Source organism: Passer montanus, unplaced genomic scaffold, assembly GCF_014805655.1.
Source record: "Passer montanus isolate IOZ18808 unplaced genomic scaffold, ASM1480565v1 scaffold271, whole genome shotgun sequence".
In the NCBI taxonomy this organism is placed as follows: Eukaryota; Metazoa; Chordata; class Aves; order Passeriformes; family Passeridae; genus Passer; species Passer montanus.
In genome coordinates, this window is record NW_024367384.1 from 15966 (window position 1) to 43503 (window position 27538).

At 56.0% G+C, this 27538-nt stretch overlaps 1 protein-coding gene across 1 annotated transcript; it reads right to left on the reverse strand.

The window, feature by feature from the left end:
* STRA6 (signaling receptor and transporter of retinol STRA6) lies at nucleotides 1-27000 on the reverse strand. The gene is made up of 18 exons (XM_039713019.1): nucleotides 26842-27000; nucleotides 20592-20732; nucleotides 19793-19871; nucleotides 18923-19008; nucleotides 17624-17726; nucleotides 17024-17054; nucleotides 15466-15632; nucleotides 13308-13375; nucleotides 13138-13214; nucleotides 12210-12271; nucleotides 10870-11050; nucleotides 7561-7636; nucleotides 6853-6986; nucleotides 5029-5146; nucleotides 4150-4251; nucleotides 3080-3243; nucleotides 2224-2361; nucleotides 1-718 (listed from the first exon to the last, which is right to left on the reverse strand). The coding sequence occupies exons 2-18, from the start codon at nucleotides 20711-20713 to the stop codon at nucleotides 540-542; spliced, it is 1887 nt and encodes a 628-aa protein (XP_039568953.1). The 5' UTR covers nucleotides 20714-20732; nucleotides 26842-27000; the 3' UTR covers nucleotides 1-539.
* Between the last annotated feature and the right edge of the window lie 538 nt (nucleotides 27001-27538).

Below are 27538 nucleotides of genomic sequence, written 5' to 3' on the forward strand. Positions count from 1 at the left end.
TCCCAGGGAGGCTTTCCACGGATCCCAGCCCTGGAAAACCCCGGGATCACCACAAAACTGGGAATGGAAGAGGACGGGGAGCAGCGCGGGATTTGATCCTTCAAAAATCAGGGAAAAAATGTCCCAGGAGCGGATGCGGAGCCCAAATGCAGCTGGGATCGGGAAGGGAGAAGCCGGGAATGGGAATTTTCTCCCACGTGGAGCTCCCAGGGTAATTCCTGGTGGTTGAGAATTCCTTTGGCCGGCTGAGGATCCCTCCCAGCTCCTCTCCCCATTCCCTGGGAATTGTCCCGTGCTGGAAAAGCTGCTGAGAACCGGGCTGGTTGCAGGAGCGAATCCCAAAATATTTTTGGGATCTGGGAACATTTTCCTTGGCTCGGCTCCATCCAGGCTGGAGGTGTCACCTCCGGATTTTGGGAGTGGCTCAATGTGGATTTAGGGATAAACCCTCAGAGTGAGTCCAAAGGCTGGGAAAGGGCGAGGGAAACATCCAGAATTTGGGGATGGAAGATGGAAGACGGGATGGGATTCCCGGGAATTCAGGGCCTGGGAACGCCGAGCTGGGCGCCGTTGGCGGCGGGATCGGCCAGCGCGGTTTTTCGGGAAGCGGTCAGCGAGGGGTTGTGCAGGAGCGTGTAGGCCACCCACCAGCGCGCCCGGATCCGCCGGATCCGCGCTCTCCCCGGAGCCGGCTGCTTGGGATGCATCAGCTGGAGGCCTGGAAGGAGACGGGAGCAGCAGGGAGAGGATTCAGGGCCTGGAAAAGCACCAGGAGAGCGGGAGAGGGTTGGGATGAGGTGCAGAGGGATGGATTCCTGCTGGGAAAGGGGAGGTTGGGAGGGAATTCCTGCCTGGGATGGAATTCCCAGAGGAGATGTGGCTGCCCCTGGATGGCCAAAGTGCCCAAGGAAAGGTTGGGCAGGGTTTGGAGAAGGCTGGGATAGTGGGAGGTGTCCCTGGACGGGCTTTAAAGGCTTTTCAACCCAAAGCGTTCCAGGATTCCCAGATTCCAGCCCCATTTCCCAGGAGGCACCAAGATCCCACCACACCCCAGAGAGCCCCATCCCTACCCTGGGGTGGGATCAGCCATTGGATGGATGATGGATGGATGGATGGATCCATGGATGGATGGATCCATGGATGGATGGATCCATGGATGGATGGATCCATGGATGGATGGATCCATGGATGGATGGATCCATGGATGGATGGATCCATGGATGGATGGATCCATGGATGGATGGATCCATGGATGGATGGATCCATGGATGGATGGATCCATGGATGGATGGATCCATGGATGGATGGATCCATGGATGGATGGATCCATGGATGGATGGATCCATGGATGGATGGATCCATGGATGGATGGATCCATGGATGGATGGATCCATGGATGGATGGATCCATGGATGGATGGATCCATGGATGGATGGATCCATGGATGGATGGATCCATGGATGGATGGATCCATGGATGGATGGATCCATGGATGGATGGATCCATGGATGGATGGATCCATGGATGGATGGATCCATGGATGGATGGATCCATGGATGGATGGATCCATGGATGGATGGATCCATGGATGGATGGATCCATGGATGGATGGATCCATGGATGGATGGATCCATGGATGGATGGATCCATGGATGGATGGATCCATGGATGGATGGATCCATGGATGGATGGATCCATGGATGGATGGATCCATGGATGGATGGATCCATGGATGGATGGATCCATGGATGGATGGATCCATGGATGGATGGATCCATGGATGGATGGATCCATGGATGGATGGATCCATGGATGGATGGATCCATGGATGGATGGATCCATGGATGGATGATGGATGGATGGATGGATGATGGATGGATGATGGATTGATGGAAGGATGGATCCATGGATGGAGGTATTCATGGATGGATGATGGATGGATGGATGGATCCATGGATGGATGATGGATGGATGGATGGATCCATGGATGGATGATGGATGGATGGATGGATCCATGGATGGATGATGGATGGATGGATGGATCCATGGATGGATGATGGATGGATGGATGGATCCATGGATGGATGATGGATGGATGGATGGATCCATGGATGGAGGGATTCATGGATGGATGACGGATGTGTCCCCACACCAGCCACAGGTGCCACCCAGAGGTCACCACCGTGTCCCTTCCCCCCAGTCCCCTGTGTCCCCAGGTCTCACCTTCCTCCAGCTGGGTGTCCCGGGGCGGTGCCGGCGGCTCCGGCCGGCCGGGCTGGAGCAGCAGGAAGCAGAAGGCCTTCAGCAGCGGGTGGCACTGGCTGACCTCCACCTTCAGGTAGTGGCAGTAGGTGCGGTACCCTGCGGGGACACCGTGCCCTCGTTGGGGACCGCATTCCCTGTTCCCACCCCGGAGCCCAGGGACAGATCCAGCTCTGGTCTCCACGCTCCCACAGTCCCGGCAGGAAAAGCAGGGACCAGCCTGAGGTCCCCTCCCCTATATCCTAGGAGATGAAGTGAAGCCCCAAAGCTCATCCCACTTTTTTTGGGATAAATATATAGGACCCAGCTGGCACCACCTGCTCCAGGTGTTCCATTCCCATCGGTCTGAAGCCATCCTCAATCCCAGCAGGAAAACAGAGGAAGGCCCGAGGTCCCCCAAGCTCCCCTGAGGTCCCCTCTCCTTTATCCCGAGACATGAGGTAACTGCTGGTGGAACCCCAAAGGTCATCCCCTGTTTTTTGGGATCAAAGAGCAGGACCAAGCCAGAACTGGGAGAAGCCACCTGCTGCCATCGTCCCATTTCCAAGCCACCCTCAATCCCACAGGAAAAACAGGGGAAGGCCTGAGGTCCTTTCTTCTTTATCCCATACCATGAGATGACCACTGGTGAAGCTCCAAGGTCACCACTCTTTTTTTTGGGATAAAAAGCAGGAATCAGGAGAAGCCACCTGCTCCAGGTGTCCCACTCCCAACGTTTGGGGCCACCCTCAATCCCAGCAGCTCCGGGCCCCCATCCCAACCCCCAATGGTGGGACAAGGACCCCGCTGGTGGCACGGTGACCTTTTGCTGTCCCACCTGGGTCGAAGGTCTCCACGCCGCGGTGCAGCAGGCTGATGTCCATCCGGCAGAAGTGGACGGCGTTGTAGAGGCCGGAGATGACCACGCGCCACACTGCGGCCATGACGCCCACCAGGACGTTGATGGGGAAGAGCAGGAAGGTGACGATGTACAGCGCGCGCCTGCAGGGCACACAGAGCCACGGGATGGCCCTTCCTGGGAAAACTCCGGCCACCCCACACCGCCCGGCCCTGCCTGCATCCGGCCAGGTGGCTCCATCCCACTGGGACGAGCCAACGCCACCCCAGGCTCCTGGAGAACCATCAGGAGCTCCTTGTCTCCTCGGAGAGTGAGGAACCATCCAAAATGTGGGGTTGGGATTTTGGGATGGAGGCCACCAGCTCCAGGAGAGCCTCGCTGGCCTGCCAGGAGGACACCTGGGTCCCTCTGTCACCCCGGTTCTCTGGTGGTGGCACCATCCCTGAGTGAGGGACAGCTGCCGTGGTTTGGGATGGACACCGGGAGAGCCTCTGTGCCCTGCCAGGGGGTGGCACAGGACACTTGGGTCCTTCTGTCACCGTGGTCTCAGGTGGTGTCACCACCTCTGAGTGAGGGACATGTGCTGGTGGCCTGGGATGGAAACCAGCTCCAGGAGAATGTCGCTGTCACGCCAGGAGGATGCTCAGCTCCCTCTGTCACCCCGGTCTGGTGGTGGCACCATCCCTGAGTGAGGGACAGCTGCTGGCGGTTTGGGATGGACACCGGCTCCAGGAGAGCATCACTGCCACACCAGGAGGACACCTGGGTCCCTCTGTCACCTTGGTCACAGGTGGTGACACCATCCCTGAGTGAGGGACATCTGCCAGCGGTGACCGACCCCACCTGGCCAATCCCGAGGGATCTGGGCTTGCCCAGCCTTGGAAACGGGGTCAGTGGAGCAGGGCCAGCCTCACTTGGTGCCACCCCACCAAAACCCAGGCCAGAACATCTGGAGAAACCTCCTGGGAGCCTGGAATTCCTGCCAAACCCCTCTGGGGACAATGGGGGACACCTGGGCACAATGGGGGACGATGGCGGTGTCCCTGTACCTGTTGGTGATCTCCTTCTGCAGGGAATGCTGCTCCAGGAACTGGAAATGGGCCAGGAGATGCTGCAGGAGCACGGCCACCACCAGGGTCAGCCAGAAGGGCCTGGAAGGACAAGGGGAATGTCCCAAAACTCCGGGAATGTCCCAAAACACTGCCTTGGGTAGGAACCTCCAGTGGTGTTGGAAAAATCCCAAATGGAGCATCCCAAACCCATCCAGGGCCATTCCTTGGGGTTTCCAGCCCTTCCCTGCTCACCACATATTCCAGATGATCCCAAAGAGCAGGATGGACACTGGGAATGCCCCAAAACACTGAGAATGTCCCAAATCAACAGGAATGTCCCAAAAGACCGTGATTGTCCCAAGACACCACCCAGGCAGCAGAAACCTCCAGCAGTGTTGGAAAAATGCCAAATGGAACATCCCAAACCCATCCAGGGCCATTCCTTGGGGTTTCCAGCCCTTCCCAAGGGCTCATCACATGTTCCAGATCATCCCAAAGACTGGGATGGACATTGGAAATGTCCCAAAAGACCGTGAATGTCCCAAGGCACCACCCAGGCAGCAGAAAACCTCCAGCAGTGTTGGAAAAACCCCAGATGGAACATCCCAAACCCATCCAGGGCCATTCCTTGGGGTTTCCAGCCCTTCCCAAGGGCTCATCACATGTTCCAGATGATCCCAAAGACTGGGATGGACATTGGGAATGTCCCAAAAGACTGTGAATGTCCCAAGGCACCAGGAATGTCCCAAAACACCATGAATGTCCCAAAATACCACCACGGGCAGAAGCTTCCAGCGGTGTTGGAAAAACCCCAGATGGAACATCCCAAACCCATCCAGGGCCATTCCTTGGGGTTTCCAGCCCTTCCCAGCTCACCACATGTTCTGGATGATCCCGAAGAGCGGGGAGCTGGTGCCGAGCTGGAGTGGGATCACCACCAGGAAGGTGAAGGCCACGAAGCAGAGGAAGAAAATCACCTGCTGGATCAGGAGACCTGGAATGGGAACACGGAGCGGGAATCCGGGATGGAAAAACGGCTCTCATTCCCCAAATCCTTGCGTGGGGCTTTCCCGACATCCCATAAAAACCCCAAACTAGTCCCCAAAACCAGGTCTGCATTCCCAAGGGATTGTCCCCACAATTCCTGGGGGTGGAATGAAGATTTTCCCTCTTTTTGGGGTTCCCCACCCCATTCCCAGGATGATCCAGGCTGAGATGGGGATGAGGAACCCCCAGAATGTGCTGAGGACCAGAGGCTTCCAGAGCTTTTCCCACCCAAATATTTGGGATTGAGCCAAACCCACTTCTTCCTCTTTGAATTCCCAACCCAATTTTTCCAATTATTTTTCCATTTTTTCCCGATTCACAACCATCCGGTGCTCCCCAAATCCGCCAGATTCCATTTGAAGAAAGGGGGCTAAAAACCCTCCTGGAATTGGGGCAAAACCAGGGAATTGCTGCTTAATCCTTAAGAAAACTTGGATCCCCACCCAAAATTCCTTTATCCAGGCATCATTCCACCCCTTCCTCCTCTTTGAATTCCCAACCCAATTTTTCCAATTTTTCCCATTTTTCCAATTATTTTTCCAGTTTTTCCTGATTCCCAACCATTCAGTGTTCCCCAAAACCCACAAGATCCCATTTGAGAAAAGGGGGCTAAAAACCCTCCTGGAACTGGGGCAAAACCAGGGAATTGCTGCTTAATCCATAAGAAAATTTGGATCCCCACCCCATGATCCCAAAATTCCGTTACTCAGGCATCATTCCTCCTCTTTGAATTCCCAACCCAATTTTTTTCCAATTTTTCCCATTTTTCCAATTATTTTTCCAGTTTTTCCTGATTCCCAACCATTCAGTGTTCCCCAAAACCCACAAGATCCCATTTGAGAAAAGGGGGCTAAAAACCCTCTTGGAAAAAGGGCGAAAATAGGGAATTGGCACTTAATCCTTAAGAAAATCAGGATCCCCCATCCCGTGATCCCAAAATTCCATCACCCAGGCATCATCTCACCCTTTCTTCCTCTTTGAATTCCCAACCCAATTATTCCCATTATTTTTCCAGTTTTTCCCGATTCCCAACCATCGGTGTTCCCAAAATCTGCCAGATTCCATTTGAGGAAAGGGGGCTAAAAACCCTCCTGGAATTGGGGCAAAACCAGGGAATTGCTGCTTAATCCTTAAGGAAACTTGGATCCCCACCCTGTGATTCCAAAATTCCTTTATCCAGGCATCATTCCACCCCTTCCTCCTCTTTGAATTCCCAATCCAATTTTTACAATTTTTCCCATTTTTCTAATTATTTTTCCAGTTTTTCCCGATTCCCAACCATTCAGTGTTCCCCAAAACCCACAAGATCCCATTTGAGAAAAGGGGGCTAAAAACCCTCTTGGAAAAAGGGCGAAAATAGGGAATTGGCACTTAATCCTAAAGAAAATCAGGATCCCCCATCCTGTGATCCCAAAATTCCATCACCCAGCCATCATCTCACCCCTTTTTCCTCTTTGAATTCCCAACCCAATTATTCCAATTATTTTTCCAGTTTTTCCCGATTCCCAACCATCGGTGTTCCCAAAATCCGCCAGATTCCATTTGAGGAAAGAGGGCTAAAAACCCCCCTGAAAATGGGGTGAAAATGGGGAATCGCTGCTGAATCCTTAGGAAAATTGGGATCCCCACGTCGTGATCCCAAAATCCCGTTACCCAGGCAGGCGAAGGCCGCCTGGAAGCTGGAGAAGGCCATCCAGCAGACCAGGGATTCCCGGGAAGGCCGCAGGATGTGGGCCTTGGAAAACACGTCCAGCACGGCGCCCTGGTACAGCGCCCGCAGGTTGGACCTGGGTGGGAAACGGCGCGGATTGATCCCGGCCCAGGACGGGACAGCGGGAATGGGGTGGGGACATCGGGAATGGGGTGGGGACATCGGGAATGGGGTGGGGACATCGGGAATGGGGTGGGGACATCGGGAATGGGGGCGGAGACATTGGGAATGGGGGCGGGGACATCGGGAATGGGTGGGGAGACATTGGGAATGGGGTCGGGGATATTGGGAATGGGGACAGGGATATCGGGAATGGTGGGGGGGGACATTGGGAATGGAGATGGGGATATCAGGAATGGGGGAAGGGACATCGGGAATGGGGATGGAAATATTGGGAATGGGGCCAGAGACATTGGGAATGGGGCCGGGGATACTGGGAATGGAGATGGGAACACTGGGAATGGGGACATTGGGAATAGGGCTGGGGACATCAGGAATATGAACATTGGGAATGGGGACAGGGACATCAGGAATGGGAAAACTGTGAATGGGGCCAGGAATATCAGGAATGGGGCTGGGGATATTGGGAATGGGAACCTCGGGAATGGGAATCTCAGGACTGGGAATGCCGGGAGCGGGGCCGGCCCCACCTGTGCATGCCCAGGCTCCGGAGCAGCATGGCGCAGGTGAGCAGGCAGCACAGCACCAGCGAGCAGATGTAGCACACTGCGGAAAAACGGGGAAAATTCCTGGATTTGGGGTCGGGAATAACGCTGGAGCGGGGTTCTGCCGGGAATTGCACCTCGGGGATGGAAACCTTGGGATTGTCAGCGTGCCTCAGTTTCCTCTTTTGTCACTCACTCCTTCAGCTCCCAAGGGGGGATGGAGGGGAGAGAGCGAGGGAAAAGGGGAAGGGAAACCCAGGAAAATCCCTGGAGAGACCTGGGATGGGCAGGGCTGGGCTGGGGGTCTTGGGAAAGAGGGAGGAGGGAAAAAATGGGATGAAAGAGGTTTGGGGATCCAGGAAAAGCCCCAGAAATCCTCCCTGGAGCTGGTGGGATCCCAAGGAAGGAGGGGAACATCCCTGCTATTCCCTGATCCCTGAAATTCCTTTATTGAAAATCCCTCATCCCTGAAATTCCTTTATCCCTGGAATTCCCTCATCCTTGAAATTCCCTCAGCCCTGCTATTCCCTGATCCCTGGAATACCCTCATCCCTATTATCCCTTCATCCTTATTCCCTCATCCCTGAAATTCCCTGACCCCTGCTATTCCTTGATCCCTGGAATTCCCTGATCCCTGAAATTCCCTGATTCCTGGAACTCCCTCATCCCTGCTATTCCTTCTTCCCTGCTCTTCCCGCATCCCCCATCCAAGGATTTCCACTCTCCAGGGATCCAGGCCCATCTGTTCGCTTCCAGCACGTTTCCAAGCCTGCGGCATCTGCCGGCTCTTCCCTCCAGCTCTTCCCTCCGGCTCTTCCCAACGGCTTTTCCCGGAGTCTCTTCCCGCCTTGGCACGCGCCAGCCTGGCACAGCCCCATCCCTGCCAGCTGCTCCCGAAATCCCGCTGGAATCCACCCAATCCCTGCCGCCCACTCCCAAAATCCCCCTGGATTCTGCTCCATCCCATCCCCCGCGCCAGGAATCTTCCCCAAATCCACCTGGAATCCTCCCCATCCCACCCTCTAGGAACCCTATGGAAATCCCCCTGGAATCTGCTCCATCCCTGCCAGCCACTCCCAAAATCCACCTGGAATCGTCCCTATCCCACCCTCCCAAAATCCTCCTGGATTCTGCCCCCTCCCATCCTCCCAAAATCTCCCTGGAATTTGCCCCATCCCATCCTCCAGGTGGGGAATCCTCCGCAGTCCCTCTGGAATCCTCCCTGTCCCATCCTCCAGGCAGGGAATCTTCTGGAAATCCCTCTGGAATCTGCCCCATCCTGTCCTCTGGGCCAGGAATCCTCCCAAAATCCCCTTGGAATCCTCCCAATCCCATCCTCCAGGTGAGGAATCCTCCCAAAATCCCTCTGGAATCTGCTCCATCCCATCCTCCAGGTGAGGAATCCTACCAAAATCCCCCTGGAATCCACCCCATCCCATTCTCCCAAAATCCCCTCATCCCATCCTCTGGGATGGAATCCTACCAAAATCCCCCTGGATCCCAAAATCCCCCTCATCCCATCCTCTGGGGAGGAATCCTACCAAAATCCCCCTGGAATTTGCCCCATCCCATTGTCCTAAAATCCCCTTGGAATCTGCTCCATCCCATCCTCCAGGCGAGGAATCCTCCCAAAATCCCCCTGGAATTTGTCCCATCCTCCCAAAATCCCCCTGGAATTTGCCCCATCCAATCCTCCAAGGCAGGAATCATTGGGAAATCCCTCTGGAATCCCCTCTGGAGCATTGCTCCAGTCGGGGTCGGGATCAGGATTGGGATCAGGATCGGAATCGGGATGAGGATCGGTATCGGTATCGGGATTGGGATCGGGATCAGGACTGGGATTGGGATCAGGATTGGGATCGGGATCGGAATCGGGATGAGGATCGGGATCGGGATCGGAATCGGGAGTGGGATTGGGATCAGGATTGGGATCGAGACATCCTCCAGGCAGGGAATCTTCTGGAAATCCCTCTGGAATCTGCCCCATCCTGTTCTCTGGACCAGGAATCCTCCCAAAATCCCTCTGGAATCCTCCCAATCCCATCCTCCAGGCAGGGAATCTTCTGGAAATCCCCTTGGAACCTGCTCCATCCCATCCTCCAGGTAAGGAATCCTCCCAAAATCCCCCTGGAATCCACCCCATCCCATTATCCCAAAATCCCCCTCATCCCATCCTCTGGGGAGGAATCCTACCAAAATCCCCCTGGAATTTGCCCCATCCCATTGTCCTAAAATCCCCTTGGAATCTGCTCCATCCCATCCTCCAGGCGAGGAATCCTCCCAAAATCCCCCTGGAATTTGTCCCATCCTCCCAAAATCCCCCTGGAATTTGCCCCATCCAATCCTCCAAGGCAGGAATCATTGGGAAATCCCTCTGGAATCCCCTCTGGAGCATTGCTCCAGTCGGGGTCGGGATCAGGATTGGGATCGGGATCGGAATCGGGATGAGGATCGGGATCGGGATCGGAATCGGGAGTGGGATTGGGATCAGGATTGGGATCGAGACTGGGATTGGAATTGGGATTGGGATCAGGACTGGGATTGGGATCAGGATCAGTATTGGGATCAGGATTGGGTTCGGGACTGGGATTGGAATCGGGATTGGGATTGGGATCAGGACTGGGATTGGGATCAGGATTGGGATCGGGACTGGGATCAGTACTGGGATCAGGATTGGGATCGGGATCAAGACTGGGATTGGGATAAGGATCGGGATCAGGACTGGGATTGGGATCAGGATTGGGATCAGGACTGGGATTGGAATCGGGATTGGGATCAGTATTGGGATTGGGATTGGGATCGGGATTGGTTTCGGGACTGGGATTGGAATCGAGATCGGGACTGGGATTGGGATCAGGATCGGTATCAGGATCAGGACTGGGATTGGGATCAGGATTGGGATTGGGACTGGGATTGGAATCGGGACTGGGATCAGTATCGGGATCAGGATCAGTATCGGGATCAGGATTGGGATCGGGATTAGGATCAGGATCGGGACTGGGATTGGGATGGGGACTGGGATTAGAATCAGGATTGGGATTGAGATCAGGACTGGGATTGGGATCAGGATTGGGATCAGGACTGGGATCAGTATTGGGATCAGGATTGAGATCGGGATCAGAACTGGGATCGGGATTAGGATCAGGATTGGAATCAGGACTGGGATTGGAATCGGGATCAGGACTGGGATCAGGATCGGGACTGGGATTGGGATCGGGATCGAGATCAGGATCTGGATCAGGATGGGGCTGGGATCAGGATCGGGATGGGGCTGGGGCTGGGGCCGGGCTGCACCTTCCAGCGCCCACAGGAAGTGGCGCGCCGTGCGCAGCTCCTGCTCCAGGTCCCCGGGCGCGGCCGCGCCCTGCGAGGGCACCAGCCCGAACTGCACCAGCAGCACCACCACGTCCTTGGTCATTCCCGCCCGGACAATCCGCAGCGGGGGCACCACGGCCACCAGCAGCAGCACGGCCACCTGCGGGGACACGGGGCCACCTCAGCTCCGGCACGCATCCCGACGGATTGCGGGATTTATGGATTTGCGGCTGAGATCCTGCAGGATTCACAGCTCAAATCCCACGGGATTTCATGATTTATGGCTGGATCTCGCAGGGTTTCGGGATTTGTGGCTTGGATCCCGACGGATTTTGGGATTTACAGCTTGGATCCTACAGGATTCACAGCTCAAATCCCACGGGATTTCATGATTTATGGCTGGATCTCGCAGGGTTTCGGGATTTGTGGCTTGGATCCCATGGGATTTAGGGATTTATGGCCTGGATCCTGCAGGATTTAGGGATGTACGGCTTGGATCCCGCAGGATTTGGGGATTTACAGCTTGGATCCTGCAGGATTTATAGCTCAGATCCCACAGGATTTTGGGATTTATGGCTCAGATCCCGTGGGATTTCAGGATTTACAGCTTGGATCCTCCAGGATTCACAGCTCAAATCCCACGGGATTTCATGATTTATGGCTGGATCTCGCAGGGTTTCGGGATTTGTGGCTTGGATCCCGACGGATTTTGGGATTTACAGCTTGGATCCTACAGGATTCACAGCTCAAATCCCACGGGATTTCATGATTTATGGTTGGATCTTGCAGGATTTCAGGATTTATGGCTTGAATCCCGTGGGATTTATAGCTCAGATCCCGCAGGATTTTGGGATTTACAGCTCAGATCCCGTGGGATTTCAGGATTTACAGCTTTCACAGTTTGGATCACGCAGGATTTAGGGATTTACGGCATGGATCCCACAGGATTTTGGGATTTACAGCTTGGATCCTGCAGGATTCACAGCTCACAGGATTTCGTGATTTATTGTGGGATCCCACAGGATTTCAGGGTTTATGGTGTGGATCCTGCAGCATTTATGGCTCGGATCCCAGAGGATTTTGGGATTTATGGCTCAGATCCCATGGGATTTAGGGATTTATGGCCCGGATCCCATGGGATTTAAGGCTCAGATCCCATGAGATTTAGGGATTTACAGCATGGATCCTGTGGGATTCAGGGATTTACAGCTTGGATCCCATGGGATTTAGGGATTTACGGGAGCATGGAATTCTGGAAGGAATTTTAACACCATTCCCAAATGACCCCCGGGATCCTCTGGGAATGTCCCTGGTGTCACCTGGTAGACGGCGACGACGGCCACGGTGACAGACACCACCAGCTTCAGCGGGATCCGGAATCCTGGAGGGAAAATTGGGAATTTGGGGTGTGAGCAGGATCAGGGTGCACCCAGCAAAGGGAACACCCTTTGGAATGGGATTTCCACAGGGAATTCCTGCTGGGATGAACAGTCGGGAATGGATGGGGCTCCATCCTGCTTTTCCATGGAAATTTGGGATATTCCCTGCCCCCTCCATGGATGGAAAGAGCCAGGGTGGCTCCGCATTCCCAGGATTTCCCCTCCTCGGTGCAGGACAATTCCCTTGCATGGCTTTATGGGGCTTCCATGAGGATCCCATCATTCCCAGGACCCCTTTTCCATGGATTTATGGGGCCACCATGGGGTTCCCATCACTACCAGGACCCCTTTTCCAAGGGCTTATAGGTTCTCCATGAGGATCCCATCATTCCCAGGACCCCTTTTCCATGGAAACGTGCCTCCATGGGGTTCCCATCATTCCCAGGACTCTTTCCCATGGATTTTTGGGGTCTCCATGAGGATCCCACCACTGCCAGGACCCCTTCTCCATGGATTTATGGGACCTCCATGGTGTTCACATAACTCTCAGGACCCCTTTTCCATGGATTTATGGGGTCTCCAGGAGGATCTCATCATTCCCAGAACCCTTTTCCATGGATTTACGGGACCTCCATGTGTTTCCCATAATTCCATGGATTCATGGGGCCTCCATGGGATTCCCACCATTCCCATCACTCCCAGGACCCCTTTTCCATGGATTTGTGGATTCCTGCCCCAAGCACGGCTGGATTTGGGCTCCAACCCAGGCCAGGCTGGACAGGGCTTGGAGCGACCCAGGATTTTGGGAATGGCCTGGCTGATCCATAAATCCCAATCCCTGATCCCATGGGATTTTCCAGGTGCCCACCTTCCTCGGGAATGTAGATGTAGGAGAGCAGGTAGGAGCGGATCCGGGAGCTGAGGCTCTCCTCGATCTTGACGGAGCTGCGGGAAGTGGGAGAGGGTGACATTCCCGACCTTTGGGAATGAGGTTTGCCGGGAATGGGATTTGTCGGGAATGGGAATTTCCATCCTTACCTCCCCTTCCGGCCCCGCTTGGACAGCACGGCCTTGAGGTACTTCCTGCAATAGCTTTTCCCGGAAATCTGGGAATAACGGGTGGATTTAGGGTGGCAGAGCTGTCTTGGCCACCCCCTCATCCCGGGCATATCCCGATGGGAATTCCCAACCCCGAGCCAGCGTACGGAATGTGCGGTGTTGGTATGGAAAAGTGGGAATAAAGTGGGATTTTGTTCCCAAACCCCTCTGGGATCCCTCATTCCCCCCTGCCAGGGTCACCTCAGGCCTTTCCCGCTTTTCCCTCCTCCCTGCCCAACAAAGCCCCGAGCTCCGGGGATTATCCGGGAAAACGAGGAGAGCCCGGAGCCGGCCTGAACGGAGCCATTGATGCCGGAGCCTCTTGTGTAAGGGATTTATCCCGGAGGAATTTCCCGACCCCGCTGCCGGTGCAGGGACAGCAACGGAGAACCCACAGCAGGGGGAGGGGAACACGCGGAGATCCTGATCCCAATCCCAAACCCAGTCCCGGGATAGCAACGGAGAGCCCCAGCGGCAATGCCAGGAGGGGAACGCATGGAGATCCCAATCCCGATCCCAATCCCAAACCAAGTCCCGGGATAGTAACAGAGAACCCCCAGCAGCAGAGCTGGGAGGGGAATGCACAGAGATCCCAATCCCAGTCCTGGTCCTAATCCCAATCCTGATCCCAATCAGGCTCTCAATCCTGATCCTGATCCCAATCCTGATCCCAATTCCAATCCCACTCCCGTGGGCCAATCCTGAGGTCCCAAATTCCCAAACTCCCAATTTCCCATGTCCATACTCCCAGCTCAGGGCTGTCCCTGTTCTGGAGGCTGCACAGGAGCAGCACCAGGTACCAATCCCAACCCAATCCCAATCCTGAACCTGATCCCAATCCAAATCCAGAGTTCTCGAGTTCCCGAATTCCCAAATTCCCACGGCTCAGGGATGTCCCTGTTGCGGAGGCTGCGCAATCCCAATTCTGATCCCAATCCTCATCCCAATCCTGATCCTGATCCCAATCCAAATCCAGAGTTCTCGAGTTCCCGAATTCCCAAATTCCCATGTCTGTACCCACGGCTCAGGAATGTCCCTGTTGCGGAGGCTGTGCAATCCCAATTCTGATCCCAATCCTCATCCCAGTCCTGATCCTGATCTCAACCCCGATCCCAGTCCCAATCCCAACACGGGGACACTGCCACCACCCTGGGGACACGGGGTCACTGCCTCTGGGAACACGGGGACACTGCCACTGCCCAGGGGACACCGCCACCATCCTGGGGACACCGCCAGCACCCTGGGGTCACCGCCACCACCCTGGGGACACCACCACTGCCCTGGGGCCACTGCCACCCCACTGGGGACACCACGTCACCGCTACCATCCTGGGGACACCACCCTCAGGGACACAGGGTCACTGCCACCACCCTGGGCACACAGGGTCACTGCCAGCAGCCCAGCGAGGGGCACTGCAGGGACACACTGGGAGCTGGCCAGGGAACCCTCAGGGCCACTCTGGGAGGTGACAACACCTCAGGGCCACCCCAGGAAGCCACCTCCACTTTGGGCCACCTCTGCTGTCCTTTTCCTGGCCTCGGGGCCACCCCAGGAGGTGACAAGGGAGCCACAACTCCTCAGTGCCACCGCAGCAAGCTGTGACACCTCAGAGTTACTCAAGGGGGTGACAAGGGAGCCACAGCTCCTTGGGGCCACCCCAGGAGGTGACAAGGGAGCCATGACCCCTCAGTGCCACCCCAGAAAGCTGTGCCACCTCAGGGCCACCCCAGGAGGTGACAAGGGACCCCCACCCCCTCAGTGCCACCCCAGCAAGCCGTGCCACCTCACGGCCACCTCAGCCACCCCCTCAGTGCCACCCCAGGAAGCTGTGACACCTCAGGGCCACCCCAGGAGGTGACAAGGGAGCCCCACCCCCTCAGTGCCACCCCAGGAAGCTGTGACACCTCAGGGCCACCCCAGGAGGTGACAAGGAAGCCACAACCCTTCAGGGACACCCCTGGAGGTGACAAAGGAGCTGTGCAAGCTGTGCCACCTCAGGGCCACCCCAGGGCCACCCCAGGGCCACTCCAGGAGGTGACAAGGGAGCCCCACCCCTCAGTGCCAGCGCAGCAGGCCGTGCCACGTCGGTGCCACCCACCTTGGGCGCCAGGGGACACTGGGCGCGGTGCCAGGCGTGCGCCCCGCAGTGTCCCCAGGCCAGCAGGGTCCCCGCGGCGTAGCCCAGGCGGTGGCGGGGGCCGGCGCAGGCCAGCAGGGGCGAGTACAGCGCGGGGACGTAGAGCAGCGCCAGAACCTTCCAGAACTCTGCTCGGCACAGCGCCACCGCAGCGGGACACCGGGTCACCGGGGGGGTGACAGTCCAGTCCCCTCCGGGACACGGACACTGCCCTGGGACACTGCCACCACCCTGGGACACTGCCACCGCCCTGGGACACCACCCTGGGACACTGCCACCACCCTGGGACGCTGCCCTGGGACACTGCCCTGGGGACACTGCCCTGGGACACTGCCCTGGGACACTGCCACCACCCCGGGGACACAGGGTCACTGCCACCAGCCCAGCCAGCCCTTCCCAGGGATGGGATTGGGGATTCTGAACCCTTTCAGGAGTGAGGATTTTGGGAATTCTGAGCCCTTCCCATGGATGGGATTTGGGAATTCCGAGCCTTTTGTGGGGTGGGGATTTTGGGAATTCTGAGCCCTTCCCAGGGATGGGATTTGGGAATTCCGAGCCTTTTGTGGGGTGGGGATTTTGGGAATTCTGAGCCCTACCCAGGGATGGGATTTTGGGAATTCTTAGCCCTACCCAGGGATGGGATTTTGGGTGTTTCAAGTCCTTCCCAGGGATGGGATTTGGGAATTCTGAGCCCTACCCAGGGATGGGATTTGGAAATTCTGAGCCATTTCCATGGAGGGGGTTTTGGGAATTCTGAACGTTTTCTAGGTGGTGATCAAGCCCTTCCCAGGTGGGGATTTGGGACTTCTGGGCCCTTCCGAGAGTGGGGATTTGGGAACTCTGAGCCCTTCCCATGGATGGGATTTGGGAATTCTGAGTCCTTCCCAGGCTGGGATTTTGGGAATTCCAAGCCCTTCCCAGGTGGGGATTTGGGAATTCTGGGCCCTTCTGAGAGTGGGGATTTTGGGAATTCCGAGCCCTTCCCAGATGGGATCTGGGAGCTCCGAGCCCTTCCCAGGTGGGATTTGGGAACTCCGAGCCCTTCCCAGGGAGGGGAATTTGGGATTTCTGAGCCCTTTCCATGGATGGGATTTGGGAACTCTGAGCCCTTCCCAGGTGAGGATTTGGGAATTCTGGGCCCTTCTGAGAGTGGAGATTTGGGAATTCTGGGCCCTTCTGAGAGTGAGGATTTTGGGAATTCCGAGCCCTTTCCATGGATGGGATCTGGGAGCCCCGAGCCCTTCCCAGGGATGTGATTTGGGAGCCTTGAACCCTTCCCAGGTGGGATTTGGGAATTCCGAGCCCCTCCCAGATGTGATTTGGGAGCCCCGAGCCCTTCCCAGGGATGTGATTTGGGAGCCCCAAGCCCTTCCCGGGTGGGATTTGGGAATGCCGAGCCCTTCCCGGGTGGGATTTGGGAATGCCGAGCCCTTCCCGGGTGGGATTTGGGAATGCCGAGCCCTTCCCGGGTGGGATTTGGGAATGCCGAGCCCCTCCCGGGCTGTGACCGGTGTCTCACCGCGGGCGGCGGGTGCCGCGCGTGTCCCCGGGGGATTTGGGAACCCTGGGCCCTTCCCAGGTGGGGATTTGGGAATTCTGGGCCCTTCCCAGGGTGGGGATTTGGGAACTCTGAGCCCTTCCCAGGAATGTGATGTGGGAACCCCGAGCCCTTCCCAGGTGGGGATTTGGGAATTCTGGGCCCTTCTGAGAGTGGGGATTTTGGGAATTCCGAGCCCTTCCCAGATGGGATCTGGGAGCCCCGAGCCCTTCCCAGGGATGTGATTTGGGAGCCTTGAACCCTTCCCAGGTGGGATTTGGGAATTCCGAGCCCCTCCCAGATGTGATTTGGGAGCCCCGAGCCCTTCCCAGGGATGTGATTTGGGAGCCCCAAGCCCTTCCCGGGTGGGATTTGGGAATGCCGAGCCCTTCCCAGGGGGGATTTGGGAATGCCGAGCCCTTCCCGGGTGGGATTTGGGAATGCCGAGCCCTTCCCGGGTGGGATTTGGGAATGCCGAGCCCTTCCCGGGTGGGATTTGGGAATGCCGAGCCCCTCCCGGGCTGTGACCGGTGTCTCACCGCGGGCGGCGGGTGCCGCGCGTGTCCCCGCGCGTGTCCCCGGCAGCGGCTCCAGCAGCAGCAGGCGGCAGAGCTCGGAGCAGAGCAGCGCCAGCACGGCCGCGGCCACCGCGCGGTGCCCGTCCTGCTCCAGCAGGTTCCCGGGGCTGCAACGGCCCCGCGGGAATGACCCCCCGTGCCGGGAGCTCGGGAATGCCCGCGCCTGCCCAGGGAGTTTGGGAATGCCCGCTCCTTCCCTGGGAGTTTGGGAATGCCCGCTCCTTCCCAGGGAGTTTGGGAATGCCCGCTCCTTCCCTGGGACCTTGGGATTTTGGGAATTCCTGCCCCTGCCCAGCCATGTCGGGAATGCCCGCTCCTTCCCAGGGAGCTCGGGAATGCCCGCTCCTTCCCAGGGACTTTGGGATTTTGGGATTTCCCGCTCCTTCCCAGGGATTTTGGGATTTCCCGCTCCTTCCCAGGGAGTTTGGGATTTCCCGCTCCTTCCCTGGGACCTTGGGATTTTGGGATTTCCCGCTCCTTCCCTTGGGTTTTGGGATTTCCCGCTCCTTCCCAGGGATTTTGGGATTTTGGAATTTCCCGCTCCTTCCCAGGGGTTTTGGGAATGCCCGCTCCTTCCCAGGGATTTTGGGATTTTGGGATTTCCCACTCCTTCCCAGGCATGTCAGGAATTCCCACTCCTTCCCAGGGACTTTGGGATTTTGGGATTTCCCGCTCCTTCCCAGGGATTTTGGGATTTCCCACTCCGTCCCTGGGAGCTTGGGAATTCCCGCTCCTTCCCAGGGACTTTGGGATGTCGGGAATTCCTGCTCCTTCCCAGGGAGGCAATTTTGGGAATTCCCACTCCTTCCCAGGGATGTTGGGAATTCCCACTCCTTCCCAGGGATGTCAGGAATGCCCACTCCTTCCCAGGGATGGGATCAGCAGGGTTTGGGAATTCCGAGCCCTTTCCATGGAGGTGATTTGGGGAATTCTGAACCCTTTAAAAGGATGGGATTTGGGAATTCCAAGTCATTTCCAGGAAGGAGATTTTGGGAATTCCAGGTCCTCCCCAAGGATGGGATTTTCAGATTTCCGAGGACTTTCCAGGGTGGGGATTTGGGAATTCTGAGTCCTTTACAAGGAGGAGATTTTGGGAATTCTGAGCCCTTCCCAAGAGCTCTTTCCATGGATGCACCAGTGGGGTTTGGGAATTTTGAGCAGAGAGGGATTAGCAGGATTTTGGGAATTCAGAGCCCTTCCTGGAGAGGGGATTTGGGAATTCCGAGTCCTCTCCAAGGATGGGATTTTGGGAATTCTGAGCCCTTCCCAGGGAGGGATCAGTGGAATTTCGGGAATTCCATACCTGAGCAATCCCGGGACGCCGTTCCAGCAGCTCAGGTGGAGCCGGCGGCGCTTGACCAGGAAGGACAAGGCCAGGATCACGGCCAGCTGGAACGGGATGGAAATCCATGGAAAAGGGTCCTGGAGTGCTGGGAACCCCCGGGAGACCCCATAAATCCATGGGAAAGGGTTCTGGGAATGGTGGGAATGATGGGAGTGATGGGATCCTCATGAAGGTCCCATAAATCCATGGAAAAGGGTTCTGGGAATGGCGGGAATGATGGGATCCTCAGGGAGGTCCCATAAACCCATGGAAAAGAGACCTGGGAATGATGGGAATCCTCATGGAGGTCCCATAAATCCTTGGGAAAGGGTTCTGGGAATGGTGGGGATCCCATGGAAACTCTTTAAATCCATAGAAAAGGGGTTCTGGGAGTGGTGGAACCCCACGGAGACCCCATAAATCCATGGAAAAGAGACCTGGGAATGGTGGGAATGATGGGAACCCCATGGAGGTGAACCCAATCCATAGAAAAGAGACCTGGGAATGGTGGGAATGATGGGAATGATGTGAACCCCATGGAAACCCCATAAACCCATGGAAAAGAGATCTGGGAATGATGGAATATTCATGGAAGTCCCGTAAATCCATGGAAAAGGGGTCCTGGGAATGATGGGACTGATGGGAACCCCACGGAGACCCCATGAATCCATGGAATAGAGCCGGGAATGATTTGGGAGGAATTTTGGAGTTTGTATCCCAAGCGAAATCCTGGGAATCCGGGAATTCTGGGGTGGTTTAGGCGGGAAAAGCCATCCAAGATGAAAGGGAATGGAATACGGGGATGTGGGATTGGGGGTTTTTTCCAGGAATTTTGGGGCGGATACTCACGGAAACGGGAGCCATGACGGTGTGGTACAGCTGGGGGGAGATCGTGGGGTGGCATTCCGGGATGGCGTCCGGAAGAAGGCTGGAAAAATGGGAAAAAATCCCAGAGTTTGGTGGGTCTGACCCTAAAAGGGCCAGGAAAAATGATGGGAAATGGGGAAAACCCCAGGGTTTGATGGGAATAAATCTGGGAATGACAGGGCTGGCCCCAAAAATTCCAGGGCTAAAAAGCCAGGAATAAATCTGGGAATGACCAAAAAATTCCAGGATTTTTAGAGGGTCCAAAACTCTGGGAAGGGACACTTGAGGACATTTTGGGGCCACTTTTGGGAATATTTTGGGGGCACTTTTGGGGACGGTTTTGGGGATTTTGTGGTGACACTTTTGGGGACATTTGGGGAACATTTTGGGGACGTTTTGGGGACATTTTCAGGACACGTTTGAGGACCTTTTGGGGACAATTTTGGGGACAATTTTGGGCCCCTATTAGGACATTTTGGGGACATATTAGGGCCACTTTTGGGGACATTTTAGGGCATTTTGGGGCCACTTTGGGGAGCTTTTGGGTACCTTTTGGGGACATTTTTAGGGACATTTTGGGACCACTTTTGGGGACCTTTTGGGGACATTTTAGGGACATTTTGGGGACCTTTTGAGGACATTTTGATGGCACATTTTGGGGCCACTTTTGGGCCACTTTTTCGGACATTTTGGGGCCATTTTGGCGGCACATTTTGGGATGTTTTGGGACATTTTGGGGCCACTTTTGGGGCCATTGTGGGGACATTTTAGGGCCACTCACTCATCGTGGGGCGCGGGCTCCGTGGATTCGTAGATGTACCAGTCGGATCCCAAATCCTCATCCAGGAAAATTCCCGGCTCCAGGGGGGAATCCCGAAATCCCGCGGAGCCGTTGGGGGCCATGGCCGCCCCTCCCCCGCGGCTGGAAAAGCGGGAAAAATCCCAGGAAAGTGGGAAAAATGATGGGAAAGTGGGAAAAATTGTGGGAAAAACAATGAGAAAGTGGGAAAAACACTGGGAAAAGTGGGAAAAATTATGGCAAAGAGGGAAAAATGATGGGAAAGTGGGAAAAATTGTGGGAAAATGATGAGAAAATGGGAAAAACACTGGGAAAAGTGGGAAAAAATGCAGGGAGAAGTGGGATGGGGATTGGAAAAGTGGGAGGGGGCTGGAAAATGGGAAAAAACTGGGAAATGTGGGGGAAATGATGGGAAAAGTGGGAAAAAGGCTGGGGAAAGCAGGAAAGACTCCAGGAAAAGAGGGATGTGGGCTGGAAAAGTGGGGAAAACACGGTGGAAAGTGGGGGAAAAATGTGGGGGAAAGTGGAAAAAATGCCAGGAAAAGTGCCGGGAAAAGAGGGATGGGGGCTGGAAAAGTGGGAGGGGACGGGGAAAGTGGGAAAAACTCCGGGAAAAATGGGGAAAATGCTAGGAAAAGAGGGAAAAATACAGGGAAAAGAGGGAAAAATACCGGGAAAAGAGGGATGGGGGCTGGAAAGGTGGGAAAGAAGCTGGGAAAAGGAGGAAAAACGCCAGGAAAAGTGGGATGAGGGCTGGAAAAGTGGGAAAGGGATGGGGAAAATCGCCGGGAAAAGTGGGGAAAACACCGGGAGAAGCGGCTCTGGTCCCAGTTCCCAGCGGGATTCCCGGAGCGGGGGCGGGGCCGCTCCCAGGGCCGATCCCGCCTTTGTTTGGGTTTTCCTGGGAATTCTCGGCGCTGGAAAAGCGGCGCGAAGGTCGCGGGGCAGGGGGGGGGAGGGGCAGCGGCGCTGTCCCCAAACTGTCCCCAGCGGCATCCCGGGAATTCCGGGAGCACTCTGGGGCCGGGACAAGCCCAGCGTCCCTGAATGCCACCTGAGGGGTTTGGGGACATCCCGGGAATGTCGCAGTGTCCCCAGGGCCGGGAGGGGACAGCGGGAGCAGCCCCGGGGACATCCCAGGTTTGAGGGCACGGCTCGGGATGTCCCCGATGTCCCCGAGGGCGAGCGGCCTCAGGGACACCCCGGGGCTTGGGGACACCCCGGAGCAGGTCTGGGATGGCTCCGAGTGTCCCCAGGGACAGCAGGAGCAGCTCCATGGTCACCCCTGGGGACACCCCGGGGCTTGGGGACACCCCGCGGACAGGTCAAGGACGTCCCCAGTGTCCCCAGGGCTGGCTCTGCTCCAGCGCTGGAATTCCCTCGGGATTGGGATCGGGATCAGGACTGGGGCTGGGATTGGGATTGGGATCGTTACAGATCCAAGAGACCCCCGCAGCTGCCCCCAGCAGTGGCACTGGCACCGACTGTCACCGACTGTCACCGACTGTCACCGACTGTCCCCCCTGGCACCCCTGGCACGGCGGCCCCGGCAGCTTTTCCTGGGATTCCCCCCATGCCCCCATGGAAAATGTGGGATTTGTGCCTCCATTCCCAAAAATCCACCGGGAATCAGAGCCCGCTCCCTCTGCGGTCCTTGTCAGGGTGATCCCAAATCCCAAAACCCAATCCCAGATCCCATCCCAAACCCCAAATCCCATCCCAAACCCCCATCTCAAATTCCATCCCAAAACCCATCCCAAATCCCAGTTTGGGATCCCACTGATCTCAAATCCCACCCAAAATCCAGCCCGGGTTTGGGAGCTGGGAATGGGCTTTGGGATTTTGGGAATGGAGTATGGGAATTGGGAATGGCATTTGGGTTTGGGAATGGGGTTTGGGATTTGGGAATGGGGTTTGGGATTTGGGAATGGGGTTTGGGATTTTGGGAATGGGGTCTGGGATTTGGGAATTTGGGAATGGGGTTTGGGATTTGGGAAGGAGTTTGGGTTTGGGATTTTGGGAATGGGCTTTGGGATTCGACATTTTGGGAGTGGGGTTTGGGATTTGGGATTGGGAATTTGGGAATTTGGGAACGGGGTTTGGGATTTGGGATTTTGGGAATGGGCTTTGGGATTTGGGATTTTGGGAATGGAGTTTGGGATTTGAGATTGGGAATTTGGGAATGGGCTTTGGGATTTGGGATTTTGGGAATGGGCTTTGGGATTCGAGATTTTGGGAGTGGGGTTTGGGATTTGGGATTGGGAATTTGGGAATTTGGGAGTGGGGTTTGGGATTTGGGAATGGAGTTTGGGTTTGGGATTTTGCGAATGGGCTTTGGGATTTGGGATTTTGGGAATGGAGTTTGGGATTTGAGATTGGGAATTTGGGAATGGGCTTTGGGATTTGGGATTTTGGGAATGGAGTTTGGGATTTGGGATTTTGGGAATGGGGTTTGGGAGTTCCCGATTTTTCAGCCTCCCAGGACTCAGGGAACAGTCCATTCCCGATTTCCAGGACAGGGAAGGCTCATTCCCGATTTTCCAGGAAGGCTCATTCCCGATTTTCAGTGAACAGTCCATTCCCCATTATCTGGGAACGCTCATTCCCGGCTCCTTCCCGATTTTCCACCTCTGGAGCGCCCAGGAATTGTCCCCCCATGGAATTGGATCCCTCAGCTCCTTCCTGACTCCCGAAATCCCAAAAAAGCGAGGCGGGAACGCCCAATCCCAGCGGGATCCGCATTCCCGGCCCGGCCCTTCCCAGCTCCCGCGTTTTCCTTGGAATCCGATCCCGCCGCTCCTCCCGCGGCCTTGGAGCGCTCCGGGAAACTGCCGCCCCTCCCCCACCCCCTGCTCCCGGGAATTCCGGGATCCGGGATAAAACCGGGAATGGGATCCAGGAGAGAATTCCCAGAATAAAACCGGGAATGGGATCCAGGAGGGAATTCCCAGAATAAAACCGGGAATGGGATCCAAGAGGGAATTCCCAAAATAAAACCGGGAATGGGATCCAGGAGGGAATTCCCAGAATAAAACCGGGAATGGGAAAGAGATCCAGGAGGGAATTCCCAAGTCCTGGAATTAAACCAGAAGGGGAAAAGAGGATCCAGAATAAAACTGGGAAGGGAAAAGGGATCCAGCAGAGAATTCCCAAATGAAAGTAAGAATGGAGCGAGGATCTGGAGGGAATTCCCAGATCCCAAAATAAAACCGGGAATGGGATCCAGGAGGGAATTCCCAGAATAAAAGGGGGAATGGAAAACGGATCCAGGAGGGAATTCCCAGGTCCTGGAATAAAGCTGGGAAGGAAATAGGGATCCAGGAGGGAATTCCCAAATCCCAACCCTGTTTTTAGTCCAAATGATCCGAATTTCATTCCAGGGTTTTCCAGGGAATTCTTGGGCTGAGGGGTTGGGATCATCAGGATTGCCCTTAATTCCCAATCCCGATCCCTGCAAATCCTAAACATGGATTTAGGAGTGGATCCCACTCCAGCACTCCCCCAAGAGACCCCAAACTTGGTGATCCGGCCCCAAAACGATCCCAAAAAAGCTGTGGGAACGAAGGGACGAAGCTCCTGAACGCCCAAAGCCTCTCCCAGGATTTTTTTGGGAAAAGCCTCTGGAAAAGCAGCCCCGGAGCTCTCCAAACCCCGCAAACATCCCAGAGATTCCCAAGGGATTCCGGGACAATCCCAAGGGATTGAGGAGCTTTTTCCCAACCCCATTCCTGAGCCCACCCCAAAATCCCCACGGTTCCCCCATTCCCAAAATCCCGGGAGAGTTGGGATCTCCTCCAGCTCTTCCCAATCCCATTCCGGACCCCATTCCCAATCCTGTGCCTGGTTCTCCTTGATCCCACCCCAAAATTGCCCCGTTCCCCCATTCCCAGAACTCCGGGAATCCCAGAAATCTGCTCCAGCTCTTCCCAATCCTATTCCCAACCCTATTCCCAACCCCATTCCTGGTTCTCCTTGATCCCACCCCAAAATCCCTGCAGTGCCCCCATTCCCAGAACCCCGGGAGCTGCTCCAGCTTTTCCCAATCCCATTCCCGACCCCATTTCCGTCCTTATTCCCACCCCCATTCCCAACCCCATTCTCGTTCTCCTTGATCCCACCCCAAAATTCCCCCAAAATCCCTGAAATTCCCCCATTCCCAAAATCCCAGAAAGCTGCTCCAGCTCTTCCTAACCCCATTCCCGACCCCATTCCCACCCCCATTCCCGACCCCATTCCCAATCCCAACCCCATTTTCGTTCTCCTTGATCCCACCCCAAAAACTCCCCCCAAAATCCCTGCAGTTCCCCCATTCCCAGAACCCTGGGATCTCCTCCAGCTCTTCCCAGTCCCATTCTGAATCCATTCCCAATCCTATTCCTGGTTCTCCTTGATCCCACCCCAAAATTGCCCCGTTCCCCCATTCCCAGAACTCCGGGAATCCCAGAAAGCTGCTCCAGCTCTTCCCAATCCTATTCCCAACCCTATTCCCAACCCCATTCCTGGTTCTCCTTGATCCCACCCCAAAATCCCTGCAGTTCCCCCATTCCCAGAACCCCGGGAGCTGCTCCAGCTTTTCCCAATCCCATTCCCGACCCCATTTCCGTCCTTATTCCCACCCCCATTCCCAACCCCATTCTCGTTCTCCTTGATCCCACCCCAAAATTCCCCCAAAATCCCTGAAATTCCCCCATTCCCAAAATCCCAGAAAGCTGCTCCAGCTCTTCCCAGAATCCCGGGAGCTGCTCCAGCTCTTCCCATTCCTATTCCCAACTCCATTCCCAACCCCATTCCCGATCCTATTCCCAACCCCATTCCCGATCCCAATTCCATTCCCAATCCCATTCCTGGTTCTCCTTGTTCCCATCCCAAAATTCCCCCAAAATTCCCCCAGTTCCCCCATTCCCAGAATCCCAAATCCTGATCCTGGGATTTCACCTTATTCCCATTCCCAACCCCATTCCTGGTTCTCCTTGATCCCACCCCAAAATTCCCCCAAAATCCCTGAAATTCCCCCATTCCCAAAATCCCAGAAAGCTGCTCCAGCTCTTCCTAACCCCATTCCCGACCCCATTCCCACCCCCATTCCCGACCCCATTCCCAATCCCAACCCCATTTTCGTTCTCCTTGATCCCACCCCAAAAACTCCCCCCAAAATCCCTGCAGTTCCCCCATTCCCAGAACCCCGGGAATCCCAGAAAGCTGCTCCAGCTCTTCCCAATCCCATTCCCAATCCTATTCCCAACCTTATTCCCATTCCCAACCCCATTCCTGGTTCTCCTTGATCCCACCCCAAAATTCCCCCAAAATTCCCCCAGTTCCCCCCTTCCCAGAATCCCAAATCCTGATCCTGGGATTTCTGCAGCCCCCAGGGAAAGGGAAACTGGGGGTGAAATTCCTGCTGGGGGACAGAATTTGGGATTTTTTTGGGGGATTTCCCTGACCCTGGAATGCCAGAACCTCCAGGGAAGAGAAAACCGGGATGAAAGCGCTGCTGGGGGGCAGAATTTGGGAGTTTTGGGATTTTCCTGATCCTGGGATTCTGTATCTCCCAAGAAAAATGAAACCGGGAATGAAACCCCTGCTGGGGGCGGAATTTGGGATTTTTTTTTTGGGATTTCTCTGATCCTGGAATGACGCAGCCCCCAAGGAAAGGGAACCCGGGGGTTAAACCCCTGCTGAGGGGTGGAATTTGGGATTTTTTTGGTATTTTTGGGAATTCCAACACTCCCCGGGCAGGATTTGGGAACTCTGGGGGTTAAATCCCTCCTGGGGGTTAAACCCATGCTGGGGGTGGAATTTGGGATTTTTGAGGGATTTTTGGGAATTCCCACACACCCCGGGCAGGATTTGGGTCCTCTGGGGGTTAAATCCCTGCTGGGGGGTGGAATTTGGGATTTTTGGGGGATTTTTGGGAATTCCCACACACCCCGGGCAGGATTTGGGACTTCTGGGGGTTAAATCCCTGCTGGGGGGGTGGAATTTGGGATTTTTGGGAATTCCCACACTCCTAGGGCAGCATTTGGGTCTTCTGGGGTTAAATCCCTGCTGGGGGGGGTGGAATTTGGGATTTTGGGGATTTTTGGGGGATTTTTGGGAATTCCCGCACCCCCCAGGGCAGGATTCGATCCCGAATTCCCACCCTGGAATCCTCAGCCGAGCCGGGAGGACGAAACAACCCCAACCCCACAGAAAGGGGGGGGAAAAGAGGGAAAAACCCCAAATCCAGGTTTACCTTCTCCTCCTTTCCTCCTGCCCTCCTTCCGGCCGCGCCCGCGGCTCCCGCGGCGAGCCGGGCTTGGCTAAGCTCGGTCTAAAGGCCGGCCCGGCCCGGCCGGGCAGCGCGGGAGGCTCCGCGAGCTTTGGGATTTCGGGAAAACTTTGGGATCTTTATGGCCTCCATGGAGCCTTGGCCGGGGGCCGCGCGCGGGGCTTTGGGGATTTAAACCCGGCCCAGCGGGGCTCGGGGCCGGGCTCGGGCGGGGGGCGGCTCCCGGCTTTTCCCGGGATTTGGGATTTGCTGGGATGGACGGCGAGGGTCGGGAATGGGATGGGAGCTCCGGGATGAGCAGCGGCGGGAGCGGAGCGCGGTCCCTGCCCCGAATCCCGCAAAGTTCTTGGGGTTTTTGGGGGATTTGGGGCTAAACCCTCCTGGGATGGAGGGGGAAGGCAGGGATTGGGGTGATCCCACAGGGATTGGGGTGATCCCACAGGGATTGGGGTGATCCCACAGGGATCGGGGTGATCCCGCAAGGATTGGGGTGATCCCGCAAGGATTGGGGCGATCCCACAGGGATTGGGGTGATCCCACAGGGATTGGGGTGATCCCACAGGGATTGGGGCGATCCCACAGGGATTGGGGCGATCCCACCGGGATCGGGGTGATCCCACATGGATTGGGGTGATCCCACAGGGACTGGGGTGATTCCACA

Coding starts and splice junctions, on each gene's coding strand:
- STRA6 (XM_039713019.1), bottom strand. CDS start 20,713: ATGGCCCCCAACGGCTCCGCGGGATTTCGGGATTCCCCCCTGGAGCCG. Junction 7,637..10,869: donor CTTCCTGTGGGCGCTGGAAG/GTGCAGCCCGGC, acceptor GTTTTTCCGCAG/TGTGCTACATCTGCTCGCTG. Junction 3,244..4,149: donor CAGAAGGAGATCACCAACAG/GTACAGGGACAC, acceptor TGTGCCCTGCAG/GCGCGCGCTGTACATCGTCA.